The sequence below is a fragment of the Panthera leo genome, chromosome D3, assembly GCF_018350215.1.
Source record: "Panthera leo isolate Ple1 chromosome D3, P.leo_Ple1_pat1.1, whole genome shotgun sequence".
NCBI lineage: Eukaryota > Metazoa > Chordata > Mammalia > Carnivora > Felidae > Panthera > Panthera leo.
In genome coordinates this window covers 6865109-6890411 of record NC_056690.1, presented here as the reverse complement: position 1 = coordinate 6890411, position 25303 = coordinate 6865109, and the positions used below count along the sequence as shown (strand labels likewise).

General features: G+C 45.2%; 2 protein-coding genes and 1 long non-coding RNA gene across 3 annotated transcripts in view; 1 reads left to right on the top strand and 2 right to left on the bottom strand.

Moving 5' to 3' along the window:
* The window catches only part of LOC122203937, a 33612-nt gene extending 14452 nt beyond the window's left edge, over nt 1-19160 (top strand). The window contains exon 3 of the long non-coding RNA XR_006195411.1: nt 18724-19160. This is a non-coding gene — a long non-coding RNA (uncharacterized LOC122203937). The remainder of the gene's footprint in view (nt 1-18723) is intronic.
* HCAR2 (hydroxycarboxylic acid receptor 2) lies at nt 7524-8528 on the bottom strand. Its single transcript, XM_042911125.1, has one exon. It carries the CDS (start codon nt 8526-8528, stop codon nt 7524-7526), a length of 1005 nt encoding a protein of 334 aa, XP_042767059.1.
* Nucleotides 19161-19861: 701 nt separating the features above from the next.
* HCAR1 (hydroxycarboxylic acid receptor 1) lies at nt 19862-23346 on the bottom strand. Its single transcript, XM_042910349.1, has one exon. It carries the CDS (start codon nt 22528-22530, stop codon nt 21499-21501), a length of 1032 nt encoding a protein of 343 aa, XP_042766283.1. The 5' UTR covers nt 22531-23346; the 3' UTR covers nt 19862-21498.
* Between the last annotated feature and the right edge of the window lie 1957 nt (nt 23347-25303).

Sequence of the window (25303 nt, the reverse complement as noted above, 5' to 3'; positions counted from 1 at the left end):
GAAAGAGACCAAATCCATCGATAGATGAATGGATAAAGAAAATGTGGTATATCTATACAATGGAGTATTACTCAGCAATCAAAAGAATGAAATCTTGCCATTTGCAACTATGTGGATGGAACTGGAGGGTATTATGCTAAGTGAAATTAGTCAGTCAGAGAAAGACAAAAATCCTATGACTTCACTCATATGAGGACTTTAAGAGACAAAACAGATGAACATAAGGGAAGGGAAACAAAAATAATATAAAAACAGGGAGGGGGACAAAACAAAAGAGACTCATAAATATGGAAAACAAACTGAGGGTGGCTGGAGGGGTTGTGGGAGGCGGGATGGGCTAAATGGGTAAGGGGCATTAAGGAACCTATTGAAATCATTGCTTCACTATATGCTAATTTGGATGTAAAATTTTAAAAAATAAAAAATAAAGTTAAAATATATAAAGGGCATCTGTTGGCATTTGGGTGACGGGAAGGAAAAAGAAGGTGGAGGTTAAGCTGAATCAGACAAATGAGGCCTCATCAACAGAATGGGTGGTAATGTCAGCCCCAAAGTCCTTCCAGGTAACCCATGAACACGCATGTGTGTGTGGGGGGGGGGAGGGGGTGTACATACACCCTAAATGCTCATAAAGAATAAAAATTCATAAAACACTCAGATTCCTACTGCTGAGATTTAACAAATGTTAACAGTTGGTTATAGTTACTTCAGAACCTTTTTTTTAAACATTTTTTTTGAATTATAGACCCACAAATTTACAAAAATAGTACAATGAGGTCCCACCCTCCCATCACTCAGCTTCCCTCAACGATGGCACCTTCCATAACTGTACTAGATCAACATCAGAAAATTGATATTTGCCCGGTAGAATTAACTAGTCTACAGACATCATTCGGATTTCACCAATTTTTCCACATATTCTTTCTTTTTCTTCCTCCTTTCCTTTCCCTTCCTTCCTCTCTTTCCCTCCGCTTCTTCTTTTACGTCTTTGTTGTAATTCTACGACATTTCATTATATACATAGACTCTGTATCTCCACCATCACATTCAAGATACAAATGGTCCTCACTCGGGGCACCTGGGTGGCTTAGTCACTTAAGCATCCTACTCTTGATTTTGGCTCAGGTCGTGATCTCACCATTTGTGAGATCTAGCCCCGCATCAGGATTGCTTGGGATTCTCTCTCTCTCTCCTTCCCCCATGCTCTCTGTCTCTCAAAATAGGTAAACTTAAAAAAAAAAAAACCAAACAAACAATGTTTCTCACCCTAAACAAACATCCTCATGCTATACACCATGCCTGTCTCCCCTTTCCCTAACTCCTTGCAACCACTGATCTACATGATAATATTATCATTTCAAGAAGGTCACAGAAATTAATTGTACAGTATGCAACTTTTTAAGATTGGCCCTTTATTTCCCTCCTCAGTGTAATGTCCTTGAGAGCCGTCCAAATTGATGCACCAATAGTCTGTTCTTTTTATTGCTAAGTAACATTCCACGGCATGGATGTAAATTCCACACTTTGCTTAACCATTTACTCACTGAGGGACGTTTGCAGATCCTTTTTGTTTGTTTGTTTTTTAGTTTATTTATTTATTTTGAGAGAGAGCGAGCACAAGCAGGGGAGGGGCAGAGAGAAGGAGAGACAGAGAATCCTAAGCAGGCTCCCTGCTGTCAGCCCAGAGCCTGACCTGGGGCTCAATCTCATGACCTGCGAGATCATGACCTGAGCCGAAGTTGGATGCTTAACTGACTCAGTCACCCAGGCGCCCCTGCGGATCTTTCTTTTAAAATGAAGTAAAAGCAGGGCACCTGGATGGCACCGGTCTGTTAGGTGTCTGACTCTTGATCTCAGCTCAGGTCTTGGTCTCAGGGTCATGAGTTCAAGTCCCGCATTGGGCATAAAGTCTACTTTAAAAAAGAAAACGAAGTAAAGCGTTACAGATATAGTTGAGGCCTCCCTTCCATACCATCTGCCTCCCTCTGCAAAGCGATCTCTATCCTGTGGTTACTGTGCTTCCTTCTCAGCTGCAATTTTTGTTTTATTATGTAGTGAGGCTTCCGAAAGCCATGTTATATTGTTTAGCATGTTTTAAACATTTACGTAAATGTTATCATATGGAATATATCTTTTGACAACTTGCTTTTTGCTCTAGATACCATGCTCAAGATTTGGTCCTATTGACACAATTAGCTTTGGTTCCTTTTTCACTGCTATATAGTGTTCCATTGGGAGCCTGTGTCACTATGTATCTATTTTGTTACTAGCGGACACGGTTGTCTCCTGTTTTTTACTCTTACAAAGAAAGACGAAAGGGGTCCATCACCAGTTAGCTTCGGAGGTGCCTGGGGGCCTAAATTGTTGGGCAGCCTGGGAAGTGCGGAGAATGTTGAGCCCAAGTGGATCAAAGTATTCGCCTACCTTTTTCACTGAGGTCGCTCATCTCTCACTTTACATTTTTTCAGAACTTTAAAGGCAAAGACTCTGGAGTCAGACTGCTTGCCTTTGTTCCCCTGGTCCCTCCCTTTTTCATCAGTTGTTGGCCTCAGGAAAACTAATTACTCAAACTCTCTGGGCCTCATTTCTCTTATCTGTGAAACGGAAATAGCCCCTCCCCTATGAAGTTATTGAGAGGATAAGGTGAGATCGCCTATATAAAACACTTAGCTCAGTGTCTGACAGGTAGCAGAGAGCAAATCTTAGCTATGATACTTGGTAGACATTAAATGATGATGATGAAGAAAGTAGTGTCTCTGATTGTGAGTCTGTCTCTGTCTCATGTTGCATATTTATGAAAACCAAAAGCAGGGGTGCCTGGCTGGCTCAGTCAGCAGACCATGAGACTCTTGATCTCAGGGTTGTGAGTTCGAGCCTCATGTTAGATGTAGAGGTTATATATTTTTTTAGACTCTTCTCTTTTTAATGTTTTAATTTATTTTTGAGAGACAGAGAGTGCCTGCGAGTGGGGGAGGCGGAGAGAGAGGGAGAGAGAGTATCTGAAGCAGGCTCTGTGCTGACAGCAAAGAGCCTGATGTGGGGCTCGAACTCACAAACGGGGAGATCATGACCTGAGCTGAAATCAAGAGTCAGGTGCTTAACCGACTGAGCCACCCAGGTTCCCTGGGTGTGGAGATTACTTTTAACTTAAAAAAAAAAAAAAAAAAGAAGCATATCATTAATACCATTTTCCTACTGAACTATCATAATCAAGAGAAAGGATATTTTGTAAGCATGCTGGAGAGAAACCCAGTTTTTCAACCTGATGACATCAGTGGGTCGATTCATTTTCTCTCATTTTCAAAAGTCATGTACCCCGATTCCTGTTGATGGCCGTAAATCCCTCTGTGGGTGCGGCCCGAACACTGAGTTTATCAATATTTGCCAAGAGCCTAGAAGTGCTTGCTTTTCATTTGCCCGGGCCGTGGGATTGTGGACGATAGGTCAGCCCTGACGTTTGTGATGCCACACGCAAACCCCTTCTCTCTGAAGAGTCAAGGTGGCCAAATCTTAAATTTGAGCTCCAGGAGAATGACAACATTGCCGCAGAAGACACAGAACCTCGTGAACACAGCGTCATGGCCAGGTGTTCCCTGGCCAAAGAGTATTTCTAAGCCCCGAGTTTATGAAGCAATACATAAAATAATGAAGAATTTAATTCTCCAGGAAGGCCTTCTGAGGGGCTCTAGAACTCACATCTGGAGGTCCCCATCTGAATGGAGATGGGTGTGTGAATTGTGTTGCTTCTCCATTCTCTGGGGCCACCATCTTAAAACATGGCAGACATTTGGGCAGCAAGAGAATTGAGATCTACCTAAAGTCCAAATGTGCTATGTATGAGTGACATGGAAGGTGATCTGGAATGTTATATGAGGAACACCTGGCAGAGAGCATGTCTTTACCCAAACAGTAATTTTAAAATACCCTCTGTGGGAGCGCCTGGGTGGCTCAGTAAGGTTAAGCCACCAACTCCTGATTTCAGCTCAAGTCATGATCTCACGGTTTGTGAGTTCAAGCCCCACATCAGGCTCTGCACTGACAGAGCCTGCTTCGGATTCTCTCTCTCTGCCCCTCCTCTGCTCATGCTCACTCTTGCTCTCTCGCTCTCTCTCAAAATAAATAAATAAACTTTAAAAAATATATAAAATAAAATACCCTTTGCACAGCTGCTCTGTGACTTGTTTTCATGACTCTTTTATAGAGAATGGTTTGGGACCAGTCAAATTCTCTCATGTGAGAATCTGACTGGAGAGACAGGGGTATGGAGGGGTTGAGTCAAGTTCATGGCTAAGAGTTGGGGCGAAGGGCTGTGAGCTGGTCTCCTGGAGCTGCCCAACCCTGGTTTAACTCTCAGTTTCTGTGAGATATGCTAGTATCTTTCCTCTCTTTTTATTTTTCATTTTTTACTTAAGCTAATTTGAAGTGTGATTCAGTTACTTGCATTTATGAGGCCCCTGAGTTACACAATTATAATAAGGCATCATCCCACTACAATGAAGAAAAAAAAAAGGAATTTCCTTCTCAGGAGCTTAGCCGGTAATACAAACAGCCCAGCCTCAACCGTCAAAGAATTTCATCAAAAGTTCAGTTCTAGGGATGGCTTGGTGGCTCAGTAGGTTAAGCGTCTGACTATTTTTTTTTAATGTTTATTTCTTTTTTGAGAGAGAGAGAGAGAGAGCACATGTGTGAGCAGGGGAGGGGCAGAGAGAGAAGGGGACAGAGGATGCAAAGTGGGCTCTGCACTGACAGCAGAGATCCTGACACAGGGCTCGAACTCATGAACCTTGAGATCATGACCTGAGCCAAAACCAAGAGTTGGACACTTAACCAGCTGAGCCACCCAGGCACCCCACATTTTTGTTGTTTTAAACTCCCAGATTGGTACTTTGCTATGGTGGCCCCAGGACGCAAGTACAGTCACACACACCAACTGAGTCTCACCTCGGGGCCTTTGTGGTTACCGTCACTGTCACCGCTGGCTAGAATGTCCTTCCCCAGAGTTTTGCACATTTTGCAGATTTCTGCTCTGCCTTGTCATTTATGGCTCAGGTCAAGGTCACTTCTTCATAGAGACCTTCCTGGTCATCCCAGACCCCTCCCTTTTAAGCCCGTCACCCTGCTTTGCTGTCTTCATAATACTCCCAGCTGTCCCCAATTCCTTTTCCAGTCACTGTTTTACTTTTCTGTTGTCTCCCCACCCCGAAGGTGAGTCCTGTAAGAACAAGGTCTTGGGTACCTTGTCCCTTGTACTATTTCCACCAACCACCCAGCACAGCATTGGGCACATAGTTGGTGCTGATACCTGAAAGCTGATGGAGGGGTGCCTGGCTGGCTCAGGCAGTAAAGCAGGCAGCTCTTAATCTCAGGGTCGTGAGTTCAAGCCCCACACTGGGCGTGGAGCCTATTTAAAAAAAAAAAAAAACAACAACAAAAAGCTGATGGAACTCATGAACAAATGAAACAAATGTGAATTAATTCTAAACAGGTCAGAGTTTCACAGCCGGGCTCCCTGCTGACTCATGCGTTTGAGGCCGGGGAACTACTCCTTCCCTCTGAGCTCATGTCTGCCAACACTTCTTCTTTAAGGTGATTTCTGCTTTAACTTTCTACTTCTAGGAATGGACTGGAGAACCGGGCAAGCAAAGTGCTCTCAAAACACTTCACCATGAGAACGTCTATGTCTATTCATTTACTGCCATTCAACTATGGCTAGGAGTCTGAGTATCTACCTTTCTTATCTGTTTCTGAGTCAGGATGTCAAAGCAAGCCTCATCTTGCCAAAGAATCAAGGAGTGACAAGCTGGGAATGAAAGCGTAACAGAAACTTGGACGGATCACAGACTCAAACCAGTACGTCTCCTTTCCATCTAGAACCGGGAACTAAAATAATTCCATAGGAAATTCTTTCTTCCCCTTCCTATGCAAGCACCCCAGTCTGTCCCCATTCCTTTTTTTTTTTTTCCAACACATCATTTTGTTTAACCACCATGCTTTATTATTTATTTATTTTAAAGTTTATTTATTTATTTTGAGAGAGAGAGAGAGAGAGTACGTGAGAGCAGGGGAGGGGCAGAGACAGAGGGAGAGACAGAAAATCCCAAGCAGGCTCTGAGTCAGCACAGAGCTGATGCGGGGCTCTATCTCGAACTGTGAAATGGTGACCGGAGCAGAAACCAAGTCAGACGCTTAACCAGCTGAGCCACCCAGGAGTCCCCGATTCCTTTTTTTAATACACAAATAGTAACATCAATATTCACCAAACTCTAAATAAAACGTGCAGTGCTCTTGCAACCCTGTCTGCACCTCCCTTCCCAATTAAGTGGTTTTTTATTTATTCCCAGCCCTTTCTCGTCCTTGCCCTAATGCAGGTGTAATTTTCACTTAACTGTCTCTCGGTGCGGTTCAGCGTCCACATTCTTTTCTTACTTTACAGTATTCAGTATTTTTCTACTAGGACACAGTTGACAGCCCATAAAAGTCTCCGCTTAAGTAAGAAGTCCGTTTCTGTGAACCATCATCGGGACACATGCAACACCAGACAGTATGTCTCACATCCAAGTTTATTGACATGGTAGATTTCCCATAAGGATAGAAACACGAGCAAACGAACCAGGAGGCACCTTCTCCCTCGGATTGCTGGACAGCACCTCCCTTTTAATGACAAAAGCAAACAGAGGTGGGAAGCAGCTATCTCCTCCAAAGTCTCTAACTGCTCAGCCTTCAAATTAGTGTCAACAAGAAAGGAATGGATTAGCCGAAGGTCGTAGCACACACGCCTTTCCTTTTTCTTAGTAAGACTGTTTTGCTCCGTCCCTCCCTGGCTAATCCCTCTCTTCCCACTACTGGAAACTCAGATATTAACCAAAGCTGTGAGTCTCTTTGCCTAGTGCTTTTCTGCTGAAGCTTGGCTGAGAGATGAATCCATGGAATGTAAGTGACCTACTGGCTCGGTTAATGACGCCTGGCCTCCCTTCTGGGACAATAACTTCCCTCCAGTCACTTAGCTCTCCTTGTCTCAGCTGGAGTCCACCAACAGGCTGGATACCCGCTCCCTCCCCAGGAGCTGAGAACCATCCACATCTCAGGCAAGGGAGGGAAAGAGGTCAGTGAATCACAGGTGCTGATGGGCGTCTCTGTGGCTCCAACTCTACTCAGCAGAAGGTGAGGACAGTTTTGCCGTCTTCGGTCCTGTGAGTGTCAGAGATTGAGCAGCAGTTTCAGAGGCTTTAGTCTCTGTTCCCCCCAAGATTCCTCTGCTGACTTTCTGCAACCAGGCAGCCCACTCTGCCACACCACTTCTCTAAGTCTGATTCTCTGAATCTGGAAGTTCCAGGAAACCACAGGCCGGGACTAACGATGGTACTCTGTGCACCCAGCCAAACCGTTTCTCCAGAGACCTTGGTTCTTGGTAACAATCTCTCTTCTTGGCTCGATTATTTAGCGAGAAGCTGGGGCTGGATGAGATGGGTTCCACGGCTCACTGGGGTTGGCCATTAAAGTGTCTGGAACACTCCTGGTTGTACTCAGATCCCCGTGAGCTCCATGCTTGTGCTCTGGTTATTATCTGGCCCTTGTGGTGTCTTCTTCCGCAGGCAGCGGTTGATCAGGGTGGAGAAGAAGTTGGGAAAAGATGGGCTGGAGAAGTAGTACACCAAAGGGTCCAGCATGCTGTTCATGTAGGTGAAGCTGAGGGTGATGAAAAACGCCAGGTCAACCGAGCGATAGACATCACAGTTCTTCGTACCCGTGGTGTGCAGGAGCCAGAAAATGCGTATGCGCACAGCCACGCTGGGCAGGAAGCAGATGATGAAGACAATGGCCACCACCATGATGAAGTTGATGGCCCTCTTGATCTTGGCGTGTCTGTCCATTTGTCGCTGGCGCAGGCTGCAGATGATTCTGGCCGAGCAGAACAGGATGATGCCCAGGGGCAGGATGAACTCCAGGAGGAACATGGCATCGTGCCACCTGAAGGTATGGCAGATGCTAAAGCTGCTGCACAAATTCGCATCTCGATTCCTGATCAACATCTTTTTGTGCAGGAGGTGACCCGTCAGGCCGATGGTGACACCCCACAAGAGGCAGGAGATGATGGCCGCTGTCCGATTGGAGATCTTGTTCAGAGCATGGTGGGGATGGACCACCCGGAAATACCTGTCCACGGCCACCACGGTGAGGAAGATGATGCTGCCCTGGCGGTTCATGGCCAGCATAAAGAGCATCAGCCTGCAAGGGATGTCCCCAAACTTCCAGTCCCACTTCCTCACGTAGTTGTCCGTCAAGAATGGCAGGCAGATGATCAGGAGAAAGTCGGCCACGGCCAAGTTGAACAGGAAAATCCGGCTGGATTTCCAGGACTTGAGGTGGAAGCAGAAAATCCACAGGGCAAGGCCATTGCCCAGGAGCCCGAACACAAACTCCAGCCCCAGCACTGGTGGCAGCACATTGGCAATGAAGTCATCCCGGAACACACAGCAGTTCTTCTTGTCTATTTCCAGAAAATGATTCTGCTGCTGGTGCAGGTTCATGAGTGGAGCGAGTCAGTCCTAGGGAGCGCCTCACCTAGCGAATGCCCAAGGAAAGAGGTGTGTGTCTGAGTGGCGAATGTGAGGTTCAGCTCCCGCCTTTATGTCATGTCAGGGTGTTGAAATAGATGACTGAATGGTTACCAGGAAGCTACGAAATCGTTTAAAAAAAAAAAAAAAAGCCAGCAAGGCTCTTATGCAATCTGCTGTTTGCATAAACAAGTAATAAAAATCCCCTGGGCAGACAGGAACCCACAGCTTCCTAAATGTAAAGGATAAGTTTAGGCAAGCCAACTGCCATTTGTGAATTACTGAAATGTGGAAGGCATCCCTTTGGAAGGCTGTGTGCCTACATACTGAGTGCTTAACATTAGAGAATTAAATCACTGGCAGCTTGTTGGCTTACATAATGAACAAAACAACAATGGCAATAATAATTTCCTGTGCTAAGCGGCATGGTTTTCCAGAAACATTAAGAATGAGTATGGGGACGCCTGGGGGGCTCAGTCGGTTGGGCGTCCAACTTTGGCTCAGGTGATGATCTCTCAGTTTGTGAGTTCGAGCCCCGTTTAAGGCTCTGTGCTGATAGCTCAGAGCCTGGAGCCTGCTTCAGATTCTGTGTCTCCCTCTCTCTCTGACTTGTGCTCTGTCTCTCTCTCTCAAAAATAAACATTAAAAAAAAAAAAAAGAATGAGTATGAAGCTTTAGCATGTATATGATTTAAGAAACAGTATCATGCTGGAGTGCCTGGGTGGCTCAGTCGGTTAAGGGTCCAACTCTTGATTTTGGTTCAGGTGATGATCTCATGACTCGTGGGTTCAAGCCCCACATCAGGCTCTGTGCTCAGAGCCTGCTTGGGATGCTCTCTCTGCCCCTCCCCTGCTCCCCTCTCTGTGTGTGTCTCTCTGTCTCTCAAAATAAAGTAAAAAAGAAGAGAAAAGAAAAGAAAGAAGAAAAGACAAAAGAAAAGAAAGAAAAGAAAAAGGAAAAGAAAGAGAAGAAAAGAAAAGAAAGGAAAGGAAAGAAAAGAAAAGAAAAAGAAAAAAAAGAAAAGAAAACGGTAGCATGCATATAATTTCTTTGGAAATACCAAGAAGACAGTAATTATCTATTTAACAAAGACAGATGTGTTGCTTTTCATGTTTCCCTGCCACCTTCTCTGCAGAAACACAGATTGCTTTTCCACACCAGAACTTTGCAATTAATCTCTAGTTGGGAAGTGAGGGGGGGGAGGGGAAAGATACTTGGGAACAGCATACAATTTCATAAGATGTTTGAAAACTTGAACCTAGTTTGGATTGCCAGCGATATGTTACAATAAAGCTGGGGTTTTTGTTTGTGTTGGATTTTGATAGGCTTCTGTGCTCGAATAAGTGATTTATTTTTAAGTACATGATTTTTAAAAATCAGTAAGTTATTTTTTAGAGTTTTAGATTCACAGCAAAATCGAGCAGAAGTTACAGAGAGTTCCTGTGTCTCTCTGTCCCTACACACTCACAGCCTCCCCCTACTAAGTGCATGATATTTGAAAAGCCTCCATTTTTGGAAAATTAAATGTACAGCAATGGGACCTACGAGGACTTTGAACCCTGCCTCATAGCAGGCCACTATTTCACACATCATTTCTTTGCTTTTTAGTCTAATTGAGTGAAGCCCCACAGAACATTTCTACCCTTTTTAAAAAAATATTCTACCCTTTAATATTTTAGTTATGATTCTTGCTGTGCAAGAGGTTCCAAACTGCTGCTTCTACTTTGAGTTAAAAATAGGAAATACACGGGGCGCCTGGGTGGCTCAGTCAGTTGAGTGTCCGACTTCAGCTCAAGTCATGATCTCGAGGTTCATGGGTTTGAACCTCGTGTCGGGCTCTGTGCTGACAGCTCAGAGCCTGGAGCCTGCTTCAGATTCTGTGTCTCCTTCTCTCTCTGCCCCTCCCCTGCTCATGATCTTTCTTTCTTTCTCTCTCTCAAAAATAAGTAATCATTAAAAAATAGGAAATTCGCTTCTTTAGATGCATACCTAGTTTCAATAAAAGGGATCTGTGGACTCTTCACAGTAAATTGGAGTCAGGATGCTCTAATATTAGATTCCCATAGGAACCAGAGGACTTGATGATGATGATAATGATGAAGATGATGTTGGCTACACTAATAACGAACTATCCGAAAGAGAAGTTAAGAAAACAATCCTATTTACAATCATACTCAAAAAGAATAAAATACCCTGGGATAAATGTAACCAAGAAGGTGAAATACCTATACACCAAAAACTAAGACGTTGATGAAAGCCATCGACAGACTCAAATAAATGGAAAGATATATTGCATGTTCATGGATTGCAAGAATTAATATTGTTAAAATGTCTATACCACCCAAGGAGATCTACTGATTTAATGCCATCCCTATCAAAATGCCAATAGCATTTTTTGCAAAAATAGAACAGATAATTCCAAAATGTGTATCGAAGCACAAAAGGCCCCAAATAGCCAAAACGGTATTTTTAAAAAAGTTTTTATTTATTTATTTTGAGAGAGACAAAGACAGTGCAAGTTCGGGGAGGGGCAGAGACAAAGAGAATCCCAAGTGGACTCTGCACTGCCAGCACAGACAGAGCCTGATGCGAGACTCAAACCCACGAAACCATGAGATCGTGACCTAAGGTGAAACCAAGAGTCGGATGCTTAACTGACTGAGCCATCCAGGCTCCTCAGCAATCTTTTTTTTTTTTAAAGTTTATTTATTTATTTTGAGAGAGAGAGAGTGAGGAAGGGGCACAGAGGGAGAAAGAGAGAATCCCAAGCAGGTTCCACACTGTCAGCACCGAGCCCAGTTCAGGGCTTGACCCCACAAACTGTGAAATAATGACCTGAGCTGAGATCCAAAGTCAGATGCTTGACTGACTAAGCCACCCAGGAGGCCCAAAACAATCTTGAGAAAAAGAACAAAGCTAGAGTGTTTTCACTCCTGATTTCAAACTATATAACAAAGCTAGAGTAATCAAAACTGTATGGTATTGGCATAAAAACAGACACATAAATCAGTGGAATAGAATAGAGAGCCCAGAAATAAACCCATGAGAATATGGTCAGTTTATTTATGACAAAGGAGTCAAGAATATATAATGGGGAAAGGACAACCTCTTCAATAAAGGGTGTTGGGAAGACTGGACAGCCACATGAAAAGAATGAAATGCACAAAAATGAACTTAAAATGGATTAAAGACTTGAATGTATGACCTGAAACCATAAAACTCCTGGGCACCTGGGTGCCTCAGTCAGTTGAATGTTTGACCCTTGATTTTGGCTCAGATCATGATCTCACAGTTGTAGGATTGAGCCCCAAGTCCAGTTCTGCACTGAGCATGAAGCCTACCTGAGATTCTCTCTCTCTCTGTCTCTCTCTCTCTCTCTGCCCCTCCCCACTTACTCTCTAAATGAATAAATGAATGAATGAATGAATGAATGAATAGATGGTAGAGGCTCTGAATAGACATTTTCCTAAAGAAGAACGACGAATGACAAACGGGTACATGAAAAGATGTTCAACATTACTAATTAGCAGGGAAATGTAAATCCATACCACGATGAGATATCACCTCACACCTGTTAGAATGGCTATTATCAAGAGAAGAAGGCAAGAAATGCAGAGAAAAGGGACCCCTTGTGCACTGTTGGTGGGATGTAGGTTGGTGCAGCCACCATGGAAAACAGTATGGAAGTTTCGCAAAAATTAGAAACAGAAATACTATACAATCCAGCACTTTCACTTCTGGGTATTTATCCAAAGAAAACGAAAACACTAACTTGAAAAGATACCTGCATGCCCATATTCATTGTGACGTTATTCACAATAGCCAACATATGGAAAAAAAACCCTGAGTGTTCATAGACGGATGAATGGATAAAAGAAAAGCATGTGTGTAAAAATGGAATATTATTCACCCATAAAAGAGAAGGAAATCTTGCCGTTTGAGGCAACATAGATGGACTTGACAGTATTATGCTAAGGGAAATAAGACGGAAAAAGGCAAATACTGTATGATCTCTCTTGATGAGGAGTCATAAAAAAAAAGCTCATAGATACAGAGAACAGATTGGTCCTTGCCGGAGGCGGGGCAAAATGGGTGAAGGGAACCAAAAAGTACAACCTCCTGTTATAAAATAAGTAAGTCCTGGGATTATAATGTACATTATGGCAACTGTAGCTGATAATACTGTATTGCATAGTTGAGAGTTGCTTAGAGAGTAAATCTTATTTTTTTAATTAAAAAAATTTTTAATGTTTATTTATTCTTGAGAGAGAAAGAGACAGAATGAGAGCAGGGAGGGGCAGAGAGATAGAGATAGAGGGAGACAGAATCCAAAGCAGGCTCCAGGCTCCAAGCTGTCAGCACAGAGCCCGACATGGAGTTTGAACTCACAAACCATGATATCATGACCTGAGCTGAAGTTGGACGCTTAACTGATTGAGCCACCCAAGCACCCCAGTAAATTTTCAAAAAAAAATAATTTTTTTTTAAGTTTATTTACTTTGAGAGAGAGAGAGAGAAAGAGCAAGTAAGGGTGAGTGGGGGAGGGGCAGAGAGAGAGGAAGAGAAAATTCCAAGCCGGCTCCGTGCTGACACAGCACAGAGCCCGACGCAGGGCTCAAACTTGTGAAGTATGAGATCATGACCTGAGCCAAAGTCGAGAGTTGGGCGCTTAACCAACTGAGCCACTCAGCCACCCCTAGACAGTAAATCTTAAAAGTCCTCATCACAAGAAAAAAATTCCATAACTACGTATGATGACAGGTTACTAGATTCCTCGTGGTGATCATTTTGCAATATACACAAATATTGAATGATTATGTTGTATGCCTGAAGCCAATATAGGGTTTTATGTTATTTATTGCTCGATTAAAAAAGCAAGAACAAAAAAGGAAAGGTGATGATGTTGGTATCTATATTACAGAGAGCTTCCAATATACACCGGATCCCACGTGCAATGCTTCAAATACATGATGGTGTTTTACCGTGACTGCAGTCCACAGAGTAGGGACCATTGCTGATTCTGATTTCCAAATGAGGACAGTGAAACTCACAGAGGTTGGAAATGTTTAAGGCTACCCCAGCTAATAAGAGCAGAGCTTTGGGTTTGAATCTGGCACTGGCTTCAAAGCCTGTGTCCCCAACCATGAAACTACACTGCCTCTTATTATATTATTGCCTCGTTTGTAAGGCTGCATTGGATTGAGGTCATATTCCGTGGGTGTGTTAAGGCTCTAGTGAAATGGCTGGTATTTACTTCCTGTCCTTGCCGCCTATGAGTATCCTGCTTCCTTCTGGGATGAACGTAGATTTGTCGGTGATATTCATAAAGAACCTTGATTAACTTTCTTCACTAAAAGCCAGAAACACCAACTATTAACCATAGTTGTCTATTTCTGGGAGCTGAAATTTACTAGGTTCCTTCTCTTCCTAAGTTTTACAATTTTACAATATTTGTGGTTTTGGACGACTGGGTGGTTCAGTCAGTTGAGCTTCTGGTTCTTGGTTTTGGCTCAGGGCATGATCGCACTGTCGTGGGATCCGGCCCCATGGCAGGCTTCATGCTGACAGTGTGCAGCCTGCTTGGAATTCTCTCTCTCTCTCTCTCTCTCTCTCTGCCCCTCCTCCCTCTTTCTCTCTCAAAAATAAATAAACATTAAAAAAATAATAGTTATGTTTAAAAAAAACCAATAGTCATGGATAAAATTATGAGAGAGCAATAAATATTGTTAAGTTTGAAAGAAGAGAAAAGCTGGAGGCCTGGATGCTTGGTCTGGCTTTATCATCAACTACCATGAACCCTCTTACCCTCTGAGTTTCTTCGTATGTGAATTGAGGGATCAGACAATCTTCCAGCTCATTCTCTGATTGTAACACAAAGTTCACAACGACTCAGACTGAACATAAATTCCGGCCTCCCTGGATTCGGGTGGAATTTCCGGTCTTTCTGCTGTGCCGTGGGCATGTGTCGTCGTGTTTGTGTTCTTCTTTTATGTATTTATGTTTTTTCTTACTAGCACATGAGTTGTACAGAAACTTGCTGTAATGAATCACTTCACCAGCTAAGGCAGTGATTCCACTGAGTTTTGTGGAAACTCCACTTAAAATCTATGGCTTTCAGAATTGAATCTTTATTCCTAGTTGTCTTATCACAGCTTGGATGAGTGCCGTTGAACTGGACTGAACTTTTTTTTTTAAGTGAAAATGATAATAGCGAGGAGCATCTTGATCTTGGGCTTGTAAATTCAAGCCCCATGTTGGGTGTAGAGATCACTTAAAAATAAAATCTTTAAAAAAATTGCTATCATTTATCAACTGCCTCCTCTGTGCCGGGCATAGTGCTAAGAGGTTCGTGATCTCACTTAATCCTCATGAAAACCCTGTGAATGATGTGTTGTGATTGTCACCATCAGCTCCATATTACAGATTAGGAAACCAAGGCATAGATTAAGTACCCCACTGTTTGTCTTCAGATTTAGCTGGCATCTCTGTTTTAGTTGTCTACTGCTGTGTAGCAAACGACCACAAAATTCAGGGGCTTAAAGCAACCACTGTTGTATTATCTCTCCGGGTCCTGAGTTGACTGGACTCAGCTGGCTAGTTCTCGCGTGGGGGGCAGCTAGGCTCAAGCAGAGCCCTGGGACCCCTGGCCTTCCCTCCCTCTCCATCGAGTTTTGTATCTCCCTACATGGCATCTCCACATGGCCTCTTCACGTGTTCTTTCCACGGGGTAGGCTGGACTTCTTACGACGCTCGCTACTCAAGGCTTCCAAAGAGCAGACGTGCAGACCTTTCTATTGCCTGGCTCGGAAATCTCAGAACATCACCAACCCCACATTTTGGGGGTTAAAGCGTGTCACGGGGCCGGTCTATATTCCACTGGGAGGGGTCACATGAGGGTGGGACTACAGGAATCATAGCTCATCGGGGACATTGTGGGAGATTTCCCCTCTCAGATGGTAAATAGCGCTGAGCTGGGACACTTGGCTGGTGGGAAACGAGAGACGCCCGGACCACTAAGGAAGATGAAGGCGAAATTGAGAAGTAGCAAAGAGATAGAGAGGAAGCTGGCCACACTGGCTGACAGAGACATATAAGAAGAAAAAAGAAGAATATTGCAGGGTTTTCAAACATGGTGTTCAATTTCATGTAAAAAAACCCCCAAAAAACCTAAGGGCAAATCAGAATAATCAAATAATCTTGAAAAAGAAGACGAAAGTTGAACTCACACTTCCCAATTCAAATACTTTACAGTCATCAAGACAATGAGTGCTTCTGGCGTAAGAATAGACATATAGATCAGTGGGGCATGATTGAGGGTCCAGAGATAAGCTTTTGCAATTCTGGTCAGCTGATTTTCAACAAGGGTTCTACGATAAATCAGCGGGAAAAGAATAGTCTTTTCAAGCGGTTCTGCTGGGACAACTGAAGAGCCACATGCAAAAGAATGAAGTCAGATCCCTTCTTTGCCCTGGACGCAAAAATTAACTCAAAATGGATGACAGACCGAAATGTAAGACAAAAACTCTTAGAAGAAAACCTAAGAGTGAGTCTTCATGATCTTGTCTTAGGCAAAGCCTTCCTCAGTGCAACACCAAACATACCAGCACCAACAACAACATTGATGATTAGACTTCATGGCTTTAAAAGAGTTGGGGCACCTGGGTGGCTCAGTCGGTTAAGCGTCCGACTTCGGCTCAGGTCACGATCTTGCGGTCCGTGAGTTCGAGCCCCACGTCAGGCTCTGGGCTGATGGCTCGGAGCCTGGAGCCTGCTTCTGATTCTGTGTCTCCCTCTCTCTCTGCCCCTCCCCCGTTCATGCTCTGTCTCTCTCTGTCTCAAAAATAAATAAATAAATAAATAAATAAATAAATAAATAAATAAAAGAGTAAGCCTTGGGGCACATGGGTGGCTCAGTTGGGTGCCTGGGAGACTTGGGGCTTAGGTCAGGATCTCACGGTTCATGAGCCCCACATCTGGCTCTCTGAGCAGAGCCTGCTTCAGAGCCTCTGTCCACCGCCCCCCGCCCCCCGCCCCTGCCACACTCACACACTCTCTCTCTCTTAAAAACAAATAAATAAACTTAAAAAAAAGCAAAGAATGACTGGCATGCTCAACATTTGAAAAAAAAATAATAAATAAAAGAGTAAGCCTTGGGATACCTGGGTGGGTTAATCACTGCAGCTTGTGAGTCTTGATCTCTAGGTTGTAAGTTCAAGCTCCACACTGGGTATAGAGATTACTTAAAAATAATAACAGATAAAAATGAAAATAGTAAAAGATCGTTTGGGTGGCTCAGTCGGTTGAACATCTGACTTCAGCTCAGGTCATGATCCCAGGGCTCATGGGTTCGAGCACCCCCGTTGGGCTCTATGCTGACAGCTGGGAGCCTGGAGCCTGTTTCAGATTCTGGGTCTCTCCCTCTCTCTCTGCCCCTCCCTTACTAGTGCTCTGTCTGTCTCTCAAAAATAAATAAACATTAAAAAAAAATTTTTTTAATAATAAAAGATCTTTAAAAAAAAAAAAAAAAAGGCTTGAGGTACCCGGGTGGCTCAGTTGGTTAAGCGTCCGGCTTTGGCTCAGGTCATGATCTCATGGTTCATGGGTCCCAGCCCTGCGTCGGGCTCTGTGCTGACTGCTCAGAGCCTGGAGCCTGCTTCAGATTCTGTGTCTCCCTCCCCTCCCCTGCTTGCGCTCTGTCTCTCAAAAATAAATGAACATTAAAAATTTTTTAAATAAATTTTTAAAACGCTTACTCTCTCATCTTTTTCTTAAGATATTTTAATTTTTATTTTTAAGTAATCTCTGCACCCAACATGGGGCTGGAACTCACAACCCTTGAGAAGAAGAGTCACATGCTAGGCGCCCCTGTTTGTGTTCCTTAGGAAACAAAAGGTTCTTTTTTTTTTAACAAGCAAAGATAAAAATGTTTATTAAACAAACAAAGGCCTGTTGGCAAGAATGTGGAGGAAGGCTTTGTCGGTGGGAATGCAATCTGGTTCAACTTTGTGTTGGGCAATCTGGTGGTATCTATCAAGATTATAATGAAAACTCATATAAAAAGAGCTAATGCCAGATAATAGCAAGAGCTAACGGACAGAGGGTTTACTCTTCTGTCAGGCACTCTTCTGCATGCATTATACATCAAACTCAGTATTCAAAACAACCCTAAGGGGCAGGTACAACTCTTATCCTATCTAATGGGCAAGGAAAGTAAAGCATTGAGACGTTAAGTAACTTGTCCGAGGCCACACAGCTAGTGAGTGAAGGAGATAAGATCTGAACCCAGGTCGTCCAGCTCTAGGGTCTATGCTGTGAGCCACGATGTGCATTGTCTCACCCAGTATGCCTGTCCTTTAATCCAATACTTCCCGTGTCTCAGAATCTTCTTCCGAAAACTCTAGCACATGTGCCCAAAGATACATCATTCAGAATATTTACCATAGCATGGTGGCAATAGGGGAAAATTGGAAAGCACTTAAATGTCCATTAAAAGGCCATTGGTTAAATAATCCTTATGTGGTTTGTTTATACAATGAAATGGAGTTAAAAGCGAGATTGATCTCTGTTCTGATGTAGGAAGCTATTCATGACAAAAATAACTTGCAGATCTATTTGTGTATCATGCTTCAGCAAAACAAAACAAGATTTGTTATTTGTGGGCAAGTGTGTATTTACCCCAAATATTAGTCATCACCTCTAGGAAACGAGATTAAGGGGAACAACAGAAGGAAGACTTTTATTTCTCATTTGATATATTTGTTTTGAATTTTGAACAAAAACATATGTACCTTCAATAATTGCAGAGATTTTAATTCTTTTTTTTTTTTAAAGAAGAAAAGACTCTGAGAGGCTATTCAAGAATATTCCATCAGGAAAAGTTGTGAATGGGGGCTCCTGGGTGACTCCGTTGGTTAAGCGTCTGACTCTTGGTTTCCGCTCAGGTCATGATCTCTCGGTTCGTGTTAATGAATTCGAACTCCATGTGGGGCTTTTTGCTGTCATTGTGGAGTCTGCTTGGGATTCTCTCTCTCTCTCCCTCTCTCTCTCTGCCCTTCCCCGGCTCGTGCTCTCCCATTCTCTCTCTCTCTCTCTCTTAGATGAATAAATAAACTTTAAAAAAAAAAAAAAAGAAGAGTTATGAACAGACCTTCTTTCTCTCTCTCCACAGTGGATCTCATGGCTTGATCTCTCACCGAGGGGCTGCAGTCCCGCCCCCCAACCCCCAGGACCTTTCATTCCAGTCCTGTGGACCTTTCCGAAGCTCCCTAACAAGCTGCTTCCTCACCATGCCCCTCTCGCTGGGATACCTTTTCCCACTGAGTCACCTGCCTGCCTCCTTTGCATCCTTCAGGGCTAAGTTCAGAGTCATTTTCTCTGAGAAGCCCTCTCCAACCCCCACGGCCAGGATGAAGGCCCCTGGGCTCTGCCGCAGGGCCCTGTGCTTACCACTTTCACACGGTTACCCCCAAATGGTTGTTTGATTCTTTCCCCCGGATTCTACAATAGAACCCAAAGGGGCAGGGGCTGTGTTTTCCATTCGTGTTTCTACTGTGCCTCGTCCGGAGCCAGTGCCTAAAAAATGTTCCTTGAAAGGGAATGAATGAGTGAGTGAGTGAGTGAATGAATGAATCTTTACAAGGGACAAAATGTTAACTCCTTCCCACTCCTACCGTATCATCACTGGAAGGTGAGTACAGTTAGGTCCATGCGTGAGCCCATCTGTCTGTTCTACTCCATGCCAACCTGTGTATATGTTTATAAATGCATCTATAAAATTTAGGGCCCCAGCTTCATGGATGAGCTCAAAAGGGTTCTGTGTTTACTCAAACAAAGCTATACTCCTCTTCCTCACCATTTCTGAAGAACACCTGATAAGATTTCTTTTTCATCACATTCTGTGAATTTAAAAAGGGCAGTAAAATCAGAGTCTAGACTGTGTTTGGGTTTTTTCATTTTCCTTTCTTTTTGTTTGTTATTGCTGTTTTTTTAGTGAGAGCCTCTGCCTACCGTGAACTTCTGGATTTTTTAGGCTTTTTTTCCTGGGACGGTAAAGTCTTACGAGTCTTTTAACTAATATAGGCTCACACGCAGGATGTGGACTTTCTTTTGGAACCGTTTTTTATGGAGAGGAAGCAACAAAGGGGCAGTCCAGGAAAGAATTCTAAGTAGGGATAGAATTAAAAGCCGAAGTGTGGGCTTTCCCAGATTTCTTTCAGGAGGATGTATGGTTCTCTGAAGACGGGAAGAATCCTGTTTTCACTCCCCCCACCCACCCACCCTCTGCCAGGCAGCTGGGGAGGGCGGGGGCGGGAATTCAGGTAGTCACAATACAGCAACTTAGGAGTTCTGAACCCCGTGGGAAATTGCTTTTGTGCCTCAATATCTTGGTGCGTAAAATGTGTTAATGTCGTAAGTCACAATATTGAGTGCTCCCTGCCAGACACTGTTTAATGCTTCACAGGCACTTATTCATTCAAATACTTATTAAGCACCTACTATGTGCAGACACTCTCCTGAGCCCTGGGGATATGACAGCGAACAAAATCTAGTGAGTGGTGGAGCTAGGATTCCAATTTAAGGTTCATCTGACTTTCCAGAGCCCTTACTTTTCGGCACTGAGCTGTGTAGTGTCTCTGCAGAAGGAAATAATAAAGACAGCCGATAGGAGTGTTTCGAGGCCAGAGCACGAAAAGCTGGAAAGGTCATCTAGTGCAGAGAGCACCCTGAACATTTGAGAAAGTGTAAATAGAAGAGCCAAGAATGGCTTTCACCACTTTGTGGCTTGAGAACAGAGTTAAGGTTGGCTTTGAGTCTTTCCCCCTAATCCAGAGCAAGGACAGTCGGTCATTCATAGAACCATCTAGTTTTGAGGGCTCCAGGTACATATATGGGAAATTCACGTACATAAGGGACATCACCCTTTCCACCCTTCAGTGTTTGTTCAGAATCCCGCAATAGGAGGAATACACTGATATTTGCACAGAACAGGTCTAGAAACTATATTCAGTGAGAGGGTGAGGGTATTAACCCCTCTGTTTGCTCCCCACCCCCAACCCCACCAAGATACTTTGCTGTCACACAGGAATCGACTAATGACCCTCCAGGTAAAGGGGATAGTAGCACAGTGCCTCGCACAAAACATGAACTCAGTAAGTACTTGCAGAAGGAATGAATAAATGATTTCAACTCACAGTCACATAACAAGCAGTCAAAAGCGATCACATTGCACGCAGCCCATCCCAAAGGCCAACCGAGTTTTTTCACGCACTCAGCTCCCACTGGAAAGATCAGGGGAGGCAAACCTATCCCTCAGCATCTTCTTTGAAATGCAACGACTTGCGGAAACATGTGGAGCTTCAAGAAGGTCAGAGCAGACTGTTTTGCCGTCCTTCTTCTTGGGCTGCTGAGAAATCAGAAACATACCCAGGCACCCTGTGGACATGAAAATCGTCAGGATCCGGACGTCCCCATAAAGATGTCACTCAGCCCGAAATAAAGGTATTGACTCACTCAGGTTTCTAGTTTCTAAAACGATGACTTGAGAGAGGATAGGAAATACTGCCAAGTCATGAAGTTCACGACCTCCCCCAGACAGGGAACGTGACTCCTTCAAACATCGGTGCCTGTTCACCCAGCCGATTAAAACTACACAGGAGCCGAGCTCTTCTTAATTAACGTCCCTCCTTTTTAACACACACATGCCCTTCTCCACGCACATATTGTCCCGTCATTGCAATCGGGGAGTAGAAAGGCAAGTGACTCACTTGTCAACCACAACCTTCCAAAAAGGCACAGTAACCTGAATTTCGTTTCCAACAGAGTGAGGATCCAGTTAAGAAAGGGTGGCCTTTTCAATAGACTCTCACCCCTTAGCATGAACCATCCTAAGTCGCCAGTCTGTCTGTCCTCCTTGGCGTTGTCCGTCTGTCTGTTTCACTGCCATTCAACACATCTGGAGATCCCACTGCACGTCGGATTGGCTCTGGAAGCTGTTTGCCACACTGGCACAACTCTTGCGACAGAGGTTGGAAATTGGCATCTCTTCTGGCCTCTGGGTCTTGGAGCGTCCCGGGTTCTTAGGTCTCAAACTGCGCATTTTGAGCTTGGTGTAGAATTTGGGGAACGAGGGACTCGAAAAATAATACACCAGCGGGTCCAGCATGCTGTTCATGTAGGTGAAGCTGAGGGTCACGTGCAGGGCTACGTGGACGGAGGGGTCACAGGCACTCGAGGGCACCGTCCAGAGGAAATAGAGCCTGGCCGACACGCTGGGCAGATAGCACGTGACGAACACAACCGCCACCACCGTGATGAACCGGATGGCCTTCTTCATCCGAGTCTGCCTGGCCAGCTGCTGCCTCTGCTTCAGGCTCCAAATAATCTTGCAGGAGCAAAACAGGATGACACCGAGGGGCAGGAAGAACTCCAGCTGGAACATGATGTCGTGCCAGCCGTTGGCCGACTCCATGATGAAGCTCTCGCAAGATACGGTGTCTTCTTGCACACACAGATGGTTCTCCATCAAAAGGTAGAGGGTCCCCAGGATGACCACGGTCCAAAGGGCAGACACGATGCCGGCGGCAGCCCGGTTGGAGATGGCGTTCACCAGGTGGTGGGGGTGGACCACCTTGAAGTACCTGTCCACCGCCACCACCGTGAGGAAGACGATGCTCCCGGCCCTGTTCATGGCCAGCATGAAGAGGGCCACCCGGCAGGGAATGTCCTCAAAGGCCCACTGCCTCTGTCTCCAGTAGTAGTCCGTCCGGAAGGGCAGGCAGATCATGAGAAGGAAGTCGGCCACGGCCAGGTTGAAAAGGTAAATGGTGCTCGGCTTCCAGGTCTTCATGCAGAAGCAGAAACCGCACAGGGCGACGCCGTTGCCCAGGGCGCCAAGCACGAAGGCCACGATCAGCAGCGGGGGCATCACCTGAGAGATGGGGTCCCCCTCGATGAGGCAGCACGACCCGTTGTCCATGGTGGACGGAGGACGGGGGTTCTGCGTGCCGGGCGGCCCCGGGAGCCCCCACAAAGACAGGTGCCGATCGGAACGCTACCACTCACCGGGCTGCTGGTTTTCTCCCTTCTCCACCCCGGGATGCGGGCGGACGCGGACTGCAGGTGCGGGTGGATGCGGCCGCCGCCAGGAGGCCAGGAACGTCAGCCGGGAAAGGAGAGGCTCAGGGAGGTCCGTTCGTCTCCGGCTGTCCCAGGCCGGGAGGAGCGGGTGGCACCGCGAGGCTTTGAGGCGCAGGCGGTCACTTCTGGGAAGCGGTGGGCAGGTCCAGAAGGACTCATGCTGCGGCCCCGGCCCCGCGGTGATTTTTTCTCTGCGGCCTCACTCTGCTCTTCAGACTCCTGTGCTGGAGAGCGTGCAGGGCCGCCCAGAAGGCACGAGAAAAGCTTGTTTGTCCTCCCTCCCGGTGGAGAAATACAAACATTTCCTGGAGCCGTTCTGGGCCTCTGCCTTTGCTTTCCTCCCCTAACCTTTGCCTGACTGCCCCGTCCGCCCCCCATCCCATGGGGCGCTCCCAGGCGGTGCCAGAGGGGGAGGCCTTGCTCCACCACTCCTCAGAGCCATTTCCTGTGCCCACACCCAAAAATAAGGCACGCAGAAGTCAGAAGCGTCAGGGGGGGAGAAAAAGCTCTAAAACCGGCACCCGCCGGCTGTCATTAGAAAAGCTCCGTGAAGCGTGACATCTTTCCTTCCCTCCGTTCGTACCTCCTGCCCTTTGCATCCTTCCCTGGACCCAAGTGACCTGTTGCGCAATGAGCAGGACCACGCAATGGACGTGAAGCCACCTCTCATGTGCCTGTCCCCACGCAGCGGCCTCTCGGGGAGTCAGTTCCTCCCTCAGCTGTTTGCAAAAGAGGATTTGGCTCGGAGTGTCCCGCTGGCCCAAAACCATGATAGATATGCTTTTAATTTTAACTGTCGGCTGCGCCCGTTGGTGGGGGGAGTGAGGGCCGGGCAGTTGGTCCGAGAGCCTATCTCTAAAATAATCACGGGTAAAATTAGACTGCACCCAAGACTGGAGTCTTTGCTAAAATTTCCTACCCTTCGGTGTGCTAGATGATCCACCTGCCCCTGTGCCTTTCAGCTCCCAGCTTAGGAAAGGGGTGCAGGGGAGGGAAACGCATTGAAAGGAGGCATACACGCCTTCTTCCAGATGCTGATTAAAGCGAAGCTCTTCCCACTGAATCCTGGATCCAGGTCAGTCCCACGACATCCCCCCCAACCCCACCATGATCGCTGTCACCTCCCACCTGGGGGAAATATTGAGAGACTTTCCCGAGTGGTTTCCTTTCCTCTAATCTATTCCCTGTAATCCCTCCCCTGTACCACAGTGTGATTTTTCTAAAGCACAGATGTGATCACATCCTTTTTTTTTTTTTTTTAACTTAACCTTCATTTGCTCACTTCAAGCTGCCAAGGTGATCGCTGTATGACTCGTGAGCTATATCTGGTTCTAAAGCCAGTTGGATTTGGGCCACATGTTTGTTTCTTTGTTTTTTTAGATTTTTTTTTTTATTTGAAAGTGAGAGAGCAAGCAGGGGAGAGGGACAGAGGAGAGAGAGAGAGAGAGAGAGAGAGAGAGAGAATCTTAAGCAGACTTAATGCTCAGCTCCGATGGGCCATATGTTTTAAAGAGCTAGGACTGGGGCACCTGGGTGACTCAGTCGGTTAAGCCTCTGACTTTGGCTCAGGTCACGATCTCGCAGTTTGGGAGTTCGAGCCCTGTACTGGGCTCTGTGCTGATAGCTCAGAGCCTGGAGCCTTTTTAGGATTTTGTGTCTCCCTCTATCTCTGTCTCTCTGCCCTTCCCCTGCTCTCTCCCCCTCTCTCTCAAAAGTAAAATAAAAACATTTTTAAAAATTAAAAAAATTTTTTTTTAGAAAGCTAGGACTGTCCTATAAAAACCTGGATTTCCAGAGCGTCTCGGAAAACTGGAAGACCTGGCTGCTCTGGGCCAATAGTCCCACATCGTAACAATCAGCTGGAGCCAAGAGTAGCTGCTCCCCTGAGACAGAGTAAGACTTTCCCACTTTGCCCCAGTCCTTACCACTCCCTATTGCCTGGGCAGCTTCACTCATTCACATGCCTGGTATCTGTGGGATTTTAAGTTTGCACCTCTGCTCTGGGCTAACAGATTGGTATACAAGGTCCTTCACAGATGGTTCTCCAACTACCTTTCCAATGTCCTTCTGCTACTTTTTCTCCTCATACCTCACTTGTCTCATAACTTCTAATAAATAAGTGTCCATCAGACATGCCTATGTAGCTGCCCCACTCATCCAAGAGGTCCTTGGAGACAAAATCCATGCTCTTGGTGAATACCTTAATGTGGTCAGGCTGGAATTTTCAACAAATGGAAAATGGTCCTCATCTGTGTAAGCAGATACTGTCAAGGTTCTTGTAAACACGAGTGCTTCCCTTTTCTCAAATGACAAACACCTACCTTTCTTTTTCACATTGTTTGTCTTGCCAAATCACCTTCTCTTTCTCTTTGACTGCAGAATTCACTGGAAGGGAGAGGATTAGGAAGATATAGGTTTCCATTTCCCTGAAAGTCTGCTGTTGATAACAAGGGAGGCTGGGCCTATGTGGGGCTTGGGGTACATGGGAAGTCTCTGTACCTTCCCCTCAATTTTGCTGTGAATGTAAAACTGCTCTTAAAAAAAGAGTCTTAAAGGAAACACATAACAAATTAATTGCTTTGAGAAGAAACAAACAGGGCAAAGAAAAAAAT